The sequence below is a fragment of the Ischnura elegans genome, chromosome 10 (genome assembly GCF_921293095.1).
Source record: "Ischnura elegans chromosome 10, ioIscEleg1.1, whole genome shotgun sequence".
In the NCBI taxonomy this organism is placed as follows: Eukaryota; Metazoa; Arthropoda; class Insecta; order Odonata; family Coenagrionidae; genus Ischnura; species Ischnura elegans.
Window position 1 is genome coordinate 21,885,613 of NC_060255.1, and position 12,149 is coordinate 21,897,761.

Genomic DNA, 12,149 nt, shown 5'->3' on the forward strand with positions numbered 1-12,149 from the left:
AAAAGATCTCCCTTTACACAGCTGCTCAGGTAACTGTGATAAAAACACCAACAATACATAATTCCCTTTAGGTATCAAATGATTTCTAATAGCAACACTTACCCAAGTAGTTCCATGCAGTTCTCACTACTTGATAACTGCTCATTAAATTACTTATTCGCCTTTCCTTTGCAAGGTAAACAATGAACATGGCCATGACATAAGCACTGAAAGCTCCATAACCCTGCAAATATTAAAAATTTAGGTAAAAAAAGTTTGGCTACACAGCATGAAGTTGCAGCTAATTTCACTTGCAGCTTATCCGATTATTTCAATATTGCAGGATATTCAAATTCAGCTGCATAAAATAGTGTTTAACTCAAGTTCCATTCACCATTGCAATAGCCACAATTAGGGATTGTCTTGAACAAAAATTCAAGAAGATCAACTGTCACATGCGACCGAATAAGTTCCAGCACAAAATTCCTAAATGCAGCTGCAAATTTTTATGCATAAAGAGACAAAACCTTTAACCATTTCCAACATTTCAGGCATCTGTAGGACCTTTCCAAAATGGATAAAACAACAGTGAAAGGAAAAAGCAGTTGACAATGCATAAATCATTCTGTTCTCACTATTACCGTATTTGTCTGAATATAGTCCCCCCTTTTTTTTTCCAAAAATGGCTCCGTCTCCATAGACAGATCTGGGAGGGGTTGGGGGGGGGGGGGGGGCATGTGCCCCTCCAAACTCTTAAAAAATATGCAAGATTTTTAATACGGTCCCATTATCATTGCGTTCATTTTGTATTATGAGTAGAGGTCCGTGAAAGTGGTTTTATTTATTGCTAAAATTCATTTTAAAACCATGTGATTTCGGGGTTATTTTAATCTTGGCGGTGTTATTTTAATGCAACAATTTTCCCATGTTTATGGGCGTTTTATTATTTTATACTACATGTTTCATGTATACTTATACTTTTATTAAGCATTTTACATAACTTTTAACACAATTTTAACAGTACAAAATTTCTGACAAAATTTAACGAAAGAAATGGTTCAACTTATACGCGTGGACTGCATGCGGTTCAAAACATCGATTTTTATTTTGCTTGATGCTCATGGTCGTAGTTAATTTTTTTGGATGAACTTTCTGAAACGTTTTATTTAATTCAACGTAAATATCTCGAGGTAACTCAGTGATCCTTTTTTTATAATCCTACAAGAACGCAAAATTTCGACGAAAAACAGGGTCCGCCATTTTGTATCGTATCCGCCACAAATAATACAACTGAGGCATGAAAGTTGCCGAGAATTAACAATAATAAACCACATAATAATATTGTAAATTTTTGTTTCTATTGATTAACTACAGAAGGTGTGGCATTAGTTTTAACATGCTGAATTTTGATAAAAATTCAATGAGGGCAATTTTTGCAAAATTTGCTCCACTTTGAGGCCAAGTAATTTGTTTAAAAAATTTTCCAATGAAAAACGTCTTGCATCAAAAATTGCACTACTGTATTGACAATATTTTTGCAAAGTTTCAATTTCCGCATTCAAAAAAATCGATTTTGAGGTTTTGTCCAGCATTTTTCGATTTCAGCCCACTGTGCGGCGGTACGCCGCCTAAGGCGTGAAATACAGTCAGTGCTACATTGCGGCCGCTTTCTGACGAGACGACTTTTCGCCGCCCGCCGTTTACGTCATGACGCCCTGAAATTCAGGCCGCTTTCAGACGAGACGACTCTCTGCCACACTGTGGGCCGTGCCGTGAACGGCGGCCCGGTCCCAGCCAGCGGCCGTGTTTAAGTCAACAAAATTGTTACATTAGACCCACACTCAAGGTTTTCCTGCAACATGTTATCCAATAACGCTGTCTAATGCGTCGCGGTGAGTCACCGCAATTACTGCTCAGCATTGACGCGTAACGGGCGCGTGAGCTTGTATTTCCGCTCTTCCGCGGCCGTGTTAAATTTCTTTCCGCACATTTTTAATTCACAATATCTAATTCTTCAGGTGAGAAAGCGCTTCATTCTAAATATTTCAGAATTGATACATGGGAATCAAAGAGAGAGGCTGTGATAAATTGAACGGAAAATTCTGGCTGAGAAATCACTACAGTGCGCGATAATACGCGAATGCGTTATGCACGAGACTAAACGAGCCAATTGACCTTGGAATCATAATGAGATAGAGCAAATGAACGTCGGCAGCGTTAAATAATGGATTATGACTCATTAGATGTGATTTTTTCGCTAATCCACCTTAAATCGCAAATAACGCGAAATTTCGTTTTAATTGACCGATTTCGCATTATTTCGTGTTATTTCGCAATATCGCGTCTCGCAAAATTCACGGACCTCTAATTATGAGGTATCCTTGAGCCCCCCCCCCCCAGAACAAAATCCTGGATATGGCCTTGTTAGTGCCCCCCCAGAAAGAAATCCTGGATCTGCCCCTGTCCGTCTACACAGCGGTTTGATCATGGATCCAGGAAAGTGGATAGCTGGGATGCATTAAAACGAAGAAAGAATCCAAAAGGCAGAATCCAATGAAAAAGTTGCTTCAATTGATGAACCTCAAATTTTATTATCTATTTTGGCTTTCCCCTCCATCAACATAAACAATCAAAGCTCCTATCTAACTGAAGGCCAGATGTCAAACTTGAGGAAGTCATGATTTAGGGGCTGGTACAGTTCTTACAATGATTCTTGCAAACATTAATCAGAATCGTGATTTATGGTTTTTCGAGAGCAAAACATTTTAAACAATAAATGAGGATTAGCCATATTTTGAGGTTTAAGAATCAGAAATGATAATACATATCTGCTTTCGGTCTATACTGTCATATGTGTTCTAATACTACCAGCAAAACTGACAACAAGTATAGCAAAACAAGTTGAACATGATAGCACCAGATTTGACATGGACACAAAAAAATACATAAAAGTTACCATGGAAAGTCTAAAGCCAAGAAACAGTTTAATTATGTGCATATTTAGATAGATTATAGGTATACATACAGTAAAACTTCGATTTTAGGCACTTTTGCATCTGGTCTTTTTTTACGCAGCAACAATGCAGTCTGGCCAGGAAGCATAGAGAGTTGCAGTGGAGAAACTTCGATTTTACACCTTTCCTTGATTTTACAGTTTTTTTTATTTTGTGCACCATGACCTTTGCCGCAAAGAGCCTGCTTATCTTGATTTTACACAGTTACGCAGAAGACTTGGCTACAAATGAAGGAACACTGAGTGCAGAATTGACAGCACACCAATTTTGGATCTCAAGGAAGAGAGTGATGTAATGGATGACAGTGATGCAGAGCCAGTTCATCCTTTTTATTAAAGAAGCCTTCAGGCATTTGCACAATTTTTGCTATGCACATTCGGAGATAAGTGAAGGTCACATTGAAAATATTAATGCATTAGAGGCAGTTGTGAATAAAATATTTGAGAAGGGCTTGCAACTAAGTAAAATCAAAGATGAAAACCATTTGCTTCTGTGACCTCTAATAGGTACCACTCCTTTTCCTTCCCTTCCACACCCATCAAATTTTTCTTAAAACAACTTTTCTTAAAGCATAAAGTTGTACCGTACATATTAATATAAAAATACTCATCATGTACCCGAAGTACACTCAAAAAATGATTCTATGCCGCAATCATTCTACTAACCTTATCCAGTTCCCGCTGATGAAGCCATATCTTCAACAACTTAATGCCATCCTTCAAATTCTGGTTATTTAACAGAGTCTCATTACGAATACTTTCATTATCACGAAGAGTCAAGTCAACTAAAACACTACTATTGTAGTGAGGAGTCGGCGGTCCACTACTTTCTGAAATGAATAAATAAAGAGATAACATTCAGTCATGCCAACCCAGCTTGGCTGGGACAAAGGGATTTCTATTTTCAACTTCCATATTAATAAAACTCACAGAAAAACATTTGGTGACATATGGCAATCGAGGAAACATCACTGTATCTAAGAACCATCTAGTAGGAGTGCTTTCCCATTTTTATTTGAGCATAAAAATTCACTCTTAATATGTGATTATGACATTGAGAATAAAAGCTTTTGAAAAAGGCACCAAATAAAAATAATAGCATCAAAATCCACTTCACAATTGGCTGGAGGCAGTTGATTTTTTTAAGAGCATTATGGTATCTAATTCTTTGATAAGAAAAATATACAGAATTAAAACAATGAATACTGGGAATATGACCATCTTACCACACTAGCCAGTGGGAATAACCCAGCATTTAGATTGTGGGAATCTCACAGTAACATCCACCACCGGGGATGATTTAAACACTAAGATGATAAATAATTATTGCAACACGACCAAGTTAAAAAAACGAACTTGCAGATGATCTAATCATACCATGAAGTTGACAAAACTTTGTGCCACTTCTGCTCCTCAGAGAAATTGAGCTTCACTTACTGCTATTATCGTCCTTGGGTACACGCCGCAAATATTTTGTTAGTTTGTAATATCTATGACAGAAATTTGAACAGCATTCCAATCTCCCTTACTATTTTAATTACTCCATCATTAAAGGGCAATGTATGCGGGATGTGTGTAATGTTTAATATCAAATGAATTGTGCAGCTCAGGCTAGAAAATAGATGCACCTCAAGTATTTCAATTTATTTTATCTCGTAAATTGATCGATCGTTCAAAGTATATTTCCATACAAATAATGCAGTAGCCTTATGATCAGAGTTAATGAATGTAAAATATAAAAAAGATCTGCCACAAATCCACTGCAAATAATGCCACACAAATCCAGTGTCACTAAGCCAAAAATCAGTTTAATTTGGTGACACTAGAAGACTAGTTCATTCCTGTGCATGACTTAAGATATGCAAGGAAACACCTTTAAATTTAATGAGGGAGTTGGCATAGTGGTAAAGCAGTGAATTTTCACTGCAGTTATATAATTGTAGTCATTCGAACCTGTCAGAGGGAATATTTTTTCAATGACACAAAATGGCAGGAAGACATTTTTCTTATCCATTTTAATGCATAAGAGTCACTCCTGTCATTAAAAAATTTGTAAAACAAAAAATCAATTTGTTTCCCACGGAAATCGTTATTTAATTGTCTCAAAATCTCATTTTACAAAGACAAGGGAAAATATTTCAGGCAGGTATTCTTCTGCGTCAAGTCCTCTTTCGTATTATCTGAAACCTCCGCAACTATTAGGACTTTATTCCGCGCTGCTAACGTGGAATTACCACTACTGGGAAAAAAATGTAACTCTAGTGTAAATGAAATATTAGCTTTCTCAGAGATAGGCCTCAGTGAAGACCTTGGATACTATCCTATCTAACTACAAACTGATGCACAGACAAAAGTGACTATATATTGTGATTGTTCATTTATAAGTTGTGCAACATTATTGAAGTAAAACACATTCGTGAAGTTTTTTTGTCAATACAAAATGGAGAAAGTTGACTCGTATTGACATGCATCCTGTATTTTGATGTGTTTTATATAGCAACAATCAAGTTATCCCCAGCAATGATGGGTAAGTGCTATGAATTCCTTAAAATATTCTATTTCAAAAATATATTTTTCGTATCGGGAGAAAAACAACCTGCACATAAAAAAATGTTTTAATTTTTGAATGTATTATGCACTAGATACATGTTGTAAATATTTTCTTAGATATAGAAAGCAGTTAACACAAGCATTTCATCACACTTGGAGGAGGACCCAACACTGACGACCAGAGTCGTGAAAAGGGATTTTTTTGCATAAAATTTTTTTTGACAACAAAGCAAGCAAAAAGCCATGAATTTTATTTTTACAGGTGGTGGGTCATACCTTAAGGAATATTAGAAAAAATAATTTAGCTTGATTCAGATATTGCCTCAGGTCAAAATTTGATGTTTTATAGAACCATGTTTTTGACGCAAAATTTTCTAAAATCTTATGAAACATACGAGTTTAGAGAATTTCCAATATTCCTTAGGATATTTTTCAATAAGATTTTGGAATCCTCATGGCTTCTATAGCAAACCTGCAAATTTTCATAAGAATCGGATGAAAACTATGGCTAAGACAAATTATTTCCCTCTGGAGGCACAAGTGCCTCTGGAGACCGCATTCATTGAAAAACTGCAGTTTCACCCAAACTTCAAATGGTCGTGAAAAAAAAAATATTAGAGATAGCCAAGAAATATTTTACACTGTTTCATTCCATCATGGAAGGATGAAAATTGGCAAGTTTCATCAAAATCCGAGTCGGTGGGTGTCATGCCTGGATGAACTGACATGGAATGACCCAACTATAAATAGATCATCAAGAGAAAAATCTCTTGATTATTCTTCTCATAAGATACCACTCCATAGATAGATACCATTTCTCTAGCAACACTGAAATCAGTTTTGCTTGTGGTACCCTGAGTTGAGATCCCCGTAGACTTGCCCTGGGGTTCATATACTTAAGTATTGACATACATGGTGCTATAGCTGGGTATGAGTGCCGAATCAGTGTATGAACAAATGGTATTGTGAATGCAAGTCAGGTTCCATTATCTTTACCTACATAGCAAAACTGGGATAAAGGCAAGAAACCTTTAAGGTGGCAAATCCTTGAATAATTTAATATAAGGAGATAGGCACTACCGATTTCTCCATAACTTAAGCCCTGAATAGTAGGCAAGGGATTTTTAGTAGAGATGGGTCGAATAGCAGATTTCTCGAATTCGAATATCGAATTCGAATATTAAATCATTGCTCGAATATTCGAATACCTCGAATTTCGAATACTAAATGATGAATGCTGGAATGTTTGACTCGGTTGCCTATGCAGCAGGCAACACAAGATTTTGGGGAGTAATTTTGATTTCCTTTAAATGATTCGAACAGGAATTTAGCTGATTAATGAATATTTTAATTTTATGGAAACAATTGGGCATATCATTAATTCAACTAACATCGCTTTACCCCCACTTCTGCTGCCAAGTGCTAGCTGGCAATCTGAGGCATTTTGCAAAATACAAGCTCTATTTCACCGGATTTTCTTCAATTATTTTCAGTCCATCTTTGGGAGTTCTCACGAGATAAGAAGATGAATTGTAATTGCTATCAGGGAGAAACCAAATATTCTGAGAAAATATCCCTTTGTATGGGACTGTAACAATAAAGATTTATAGCACCACTCATTAATTGTAACTTGATATATGCTTTCGGAAAAAAATACCGCATCAACTTCCGAGAAGCTCTGCTGCTCATATCGAGTTTCGCCAGAATGCTAAGTCTCCGTCGTATTTTGACATTTATTTCTTTGCGTAAAATGCTTAAATAAACTCAGAAATACATAGTGTTTGGTCTTATTCTTTTTGAAATTACGCGCACATTACTAATATTTCAATTCAATAAAGGTGTAACATCAATTGACGAAAGTCATTCTTAGACACCTTTTGTGCTAATAGATGACTCATGCAGCGGTTGACCTCCACAGAAATGGGGAACTTCCAAGCTGGTAGGAAAAAAAAGGTCAGTGGGGGAGAAAAGGGAGGGCCCGAAACACGTTTCTATTGTTCTCGTGTAACTTGGTATTTTTTCGAAGCTAAGGTCTTCGTAATATGATCCCTGCGCGAGCTGTGACCTTTTTTTATTTCGAAGAAGAGGAAAGCCTCAGAGGGGGGGGGGGGCTAGTGCTGAATGGAGAGGGATACCGGATCTTGGGAAATGCGCTAATGTAAGTATCCCACGGTACTCACACAGCAGTTGACATCCAGAATTGGGGAACTTCGAAGCAGGTAGCCAGAAAAAGGTCAGTGGGTAAGAAAAGGGGGGAGGGCGTGAAACACGTTTTTATTGTTCTCGTAACTCGATATTTTTTTCGAAGCAGGGGTCTTCGTAATGCGATCCCTGCTTGAACTGGGACCTTTTGTTTGATTTCGGAGAAGAGGAAAGCGTCAGAGAGGTTGAGGCGAGTGCTGAATGGAGGGGGATAGCGGATCGTGGGAAATGCCCTAAGGTTGCTATCCCACGGCACTGAGGTTCTCCTAGTGGGGGGAATCGGGGATTTTCGGATTTTTTCACCCGACCATTTTCGGTTCCCCTCGTCGAACTCTTTTCTCCGCTAAAATCCACGAATTTGATGTAATTCGTCAACTTGCGTAAAACGGCGCTGCGAGAACTAAATGACTACAGTTCTCTACATTTTTCCGAGTGAACTACCAACGACGTGCGTGCGACAGTGTATAACGCGAAATTCAAAGTATTCGAGGTATTCGAGGCGGTACTTTTCGCATAACTATTCGAAACCTCGAATATCGAATACTTTCTAATATTCGAGGTATTCGAGTATTCGCGGATACTATTCGCACATCTCTAATTTTTAGACCTTAATGTTTCAACATGCCCAGGACATTACAAATATTTTAATGGAACAAACAGAAAAGAATAAAATGATCAATAAAATGACTAATTCCACATAATTATTCTTTCAGGATGGAATACTCAATGAATGCAAAGTGAAAGGAAATTTTATCACAAAAACAAAAAAATATCTAACATCTAAAACCTGATCAGTTTAATTCATGAGAATGTGATTTTTCCAATATCATGGGGCAAATAGAACTAAAGACTACCATACCTCCACCAGTTTCCTCTCCAATGGAATTGTCTCGCACATTGTTTCTTGACGGTGAGAAAAGATAATGCTTGAAGCAAGTAGATGGAGGTGCTGCATGAATTATTACAGTAAAATGGCGTCCAAGTTTACCCGCTGGCTTGACAGTCAATAGTGGTCTGAGGGGGTTTCCATGGCAGTAATGAAATTGCACATCATCAGCCAATTCGGAGTCCTTCAGTTGGCTGGCAACATAAGCCAAGTAAAGAGCTCTTTTGTACAAGTACCTATGATTCAAAGAATCATTTCGCTGGAAACATTTCTGTGGATTAGAAATGCCACAGGATTAGTGGTGTGAACACTTCACACTCAATGATAGTGATACATATACAGAATAACAATATATACAAATTGTCAGTACAAGAGAACAAAATTACATGCTAAAAATATTAGTTAAAATGGCACCAGTCCCACAAGTACCCATGCAAAGAGAAAAACTGTAAAAAAATCCAACAAAGAATATGAGAGATTTTATGAGAATTGATATGGTAGAGTTTGTTTACATGGAAACAAAAATAATCACAAATTTTCTCAGTTCTTTCATTTAATTAGATGACTGGTTGCAACATTATTGCATCATTTTCAAGGGTTCATGGTATGCAGCAAGAGTAAACATATGAGGGTTAACCCACAATTAACAGGAGTTTTAGTTAAAAAAATGTACTAACATTTTACAAAACAACCCTGCCTCCATCAAAGCACTCAATGCAATATCCAATCTACAATTCCAGTCCTACATAAATTTTATAAACTCGTCTCATTAAATGGCTCAACAGCACTTCCTATGTCTTTTTCCATGAAACTTCCATATCGACTTAACATTGCCCTTCCATTTCCCTCTTCAACAGATGTAGTAACATTTGTCATTCGCTCCAATAATTTCAAATAATTTTTCTGCCATCGTTATTCTCAATACAACATTTTATTACTGTTCATAGGTTACATCCCTGATAAAGGACGTTCGTAGCATCAACTTTGCAAATGTGCTAAAATACAATCTTTAACTCGGGTGATACTAAATTATTTCTCCATACTTTTTTAAAACCAATTTCTGCTAGCATGGAAATTTTTTTCATTGTGAACATAAAAAACTTCAACAAAGGCATTTATAAGTACAATGGCGAGATCGAAGCACCCATAAGTTTGACTTTACCGGCAAGTGACAAACTAAGGCTCATGATTGAACATGTGAACTTCAAATCATAACTAAGGATAAATTAAACCTACTACAGCCATATCACAAAAAACAATCCATCACTTGACAGTCTTATGAATAAAAAGGCATTTTGTTCAGAAGAAGACAAAAATTAATAAAATGATACAAGCACTTATAGGAAAAATTGCTTAAATTCCCTGATTGCACAGATGATATTCCTTGCAGAAATAAAAGAACAAAAAAGGGAAAGCAAATCTCAGAGTAACTTAGGGCAATTTATTGGAAAATCCTCCCCTAAGATCCATTTGAGGCTTCTCAGACATTATCATGCTGTGATGAATCAATTGCAGGCCAAAGATTCATTGCATTTCTTGTTGAAATATTATGGAAAAAACAGGTTGAACAGCAACTAATAATGACTAAATACACAGTGCATGTTACAATAACCTTTTGATGATGCAAGTAGGCAGTGCCTGACGATGAACATGTTGCTCCACAGAACTTGACTTTGTGGAGGTGTATTCTGAATAATGTATAGTTTAACAAAAGGATAACTTGGCAAGCATTTGCAGTATGAAGTAGTACTAGATAATTCAACCATTCAATAGCACAATTTCCTGTCATGTGAGCTATGATTCATCAATACTTTCACTCGTCTCAAGCGCCATAAACAAGATTATGAGAATTAAGACCAGATAAGAACAGCATTAAGAACTTCTCATGTTGAACAAATGTGAGCATATTTCATTTTAATGTTGTAAAAAACTGAAATGTCAGCCATAAATAAAAATTGAAATTACAAACTTCGCCAAAATAAGATATGCATGAGATTTTTTGAGCTAGAAACAAATGTTAGCATGATATAAATTGGAATAGCCTAAAAGAGAGGATGGTACTTCAATTGTAATAACAGATATTCAAAAATAGAAATTGGTCTTACCTGGGGTAAATTAAGAAGCACATCTACCTCCACGTTCGGTCCAACGCAGCAGCCAGCCTCATAAGAACCGATCACTTGAATTGAACTTGGTTTTACAAACTGAAAAACACCTTTCACTCCAGATAGTTTTTGCTCAAGAGGAAGTTTCACCTTTAACTTTTTTAGCCACTTTACACTTGAAATCTAAGGCACAGAATGAAAAACGATACATTAATGCGCAGACTCATAATGGGAGGAAGTAATGTGGAAAATTACAGAAGCTATGGGAAAAACATTAGATTGATTGCCACAAGGACATCACAGAACATGAAATGCAACTACCTCTCTAGGCTCCAAATTTTCCAAGTTCTCAAAAAACGACACAGCATTTTGAAACCATTCTTTGAACATTATGACATATCGGTCGCTGACTTTGATTTCCGAAAACATCTCTTCGATCTGGAAGTGAAGAGAGACAGCATAATCCAGAGCCGAATACAAACTCAAAACATTAAATAAGTAGTATGAATTACCTGCAATCTGAAAAGATTAGAATGGAATAAGTTTTCAGTCTCCCTGAGCTGGTTTAATTCTTCGTTAGTAGGAGGTTTTAGCAAATCTTTTTTCGAGAGCTTTTTCTTCTTCTTAAGAATATTACATCTCCCGTCCTAAAATTAAAGAATTGGTTAAATAATTCTTCTAGGAAATAATAAATACACTTTTTGAATAGAATTCATTTTAAAACATACATTAGCAAGCTTCGTGTCATCCTCCTCGTAAACAGCAACACCATCTTCCATCCCCTCCGCCGGCAACGACTAGGATAATTGAACAAAAATTTACATTAGGGTTTTTGAATGTCAATTAACCACACTAATATAAAGTTTAACATGAATAATACTAAACATTAATCACTCGAAGTCTATCATATCGAAAAACATTCAATCAAAACAACATACACGTCTGACGGCCATTTGACTCGCGATAACCACAAGGTCACAAATTTGCATTGAATTACTAAAAGCATTCATAAAAATTGGATTAACTGTTGATTTTCATGTAAGAAAACATAAAGTCTTAGACGCTGAGTTCCTACATCTGATCTGCCCACCAGAACAAAACTAAAAATCTTGTGAGAAAAGTGACTGTGATACGGTTTGTAATTCATAAGAGAATCCACTACGCTCAAAACTTACACTTTTCCGCTTCATCGTGTGTGATTAGCTCTTACAACTTGAGGCAGGTAATTATTTCACAATTTTGGACCATACACATCTAATCACTTTAAATGAAGTCACACGGACCACAGCGGTACCACCAACCACATTGAACACATGGGCGCATCCATGATGAAACAATTGAATGCGAAAATGGCGAAAATAACAGGAAATTGGTAGCCAATAGGAGAACTGCAAGTGTATGACCTGAATGACGT

At 36.5% G+C, this 12,149-nt stretch overlaps 1 protein-coding gene across 1 annotated transcript in view; it reads right to left on the reverse strand.

The window, feature by feature from the left end:
- The window catches only part of LOC124166368 (nucleolar protein 6), a 39,245-nt gene extending 27,187 nt beyond the window's left edge, over window positions 1-12,058 (reverse strand). Inside the window, exons 1-8 of the mRNA XM_046543860.1 lie at window positions 11,911-12,058; window positions 11,464-11,532; window positions 11,248-11,382; window positions 11,057-11,173; window positions 10,736-10,918; window positions 8,604-8,901; window positions 3,659-3,822; window positions 103-223 (exon numbers count right to left, since the gene is read on the reverse strand). Coding sequence (XP_046399816.1) covers window positions 103-223; window positions 3,659-3,822; window positions 8,604-8,901; window positions 10,736-10,918; window positions 11,057-11,173; window positions 11,248-11,382; window positions 11,464-11,532; window positions 11,911-11,925 — 1,102 coding nt within the window. The 5' untranslated portion in view covers window positions 11,926-12,058. The remainder of the gene's footprint in view (window positions 1-102; window positions 224-3,658; window positions 3,823-8,603; window positions 8,902-10,735; window positions 10,919-11,056; window positions 11,174-11,247; window positions 11,383-11,463; window positions 11,533-11,910) is intronic.
- Between the last annotated feature and the right edge of the window lie 91 nt (window positions 12,059-12,149).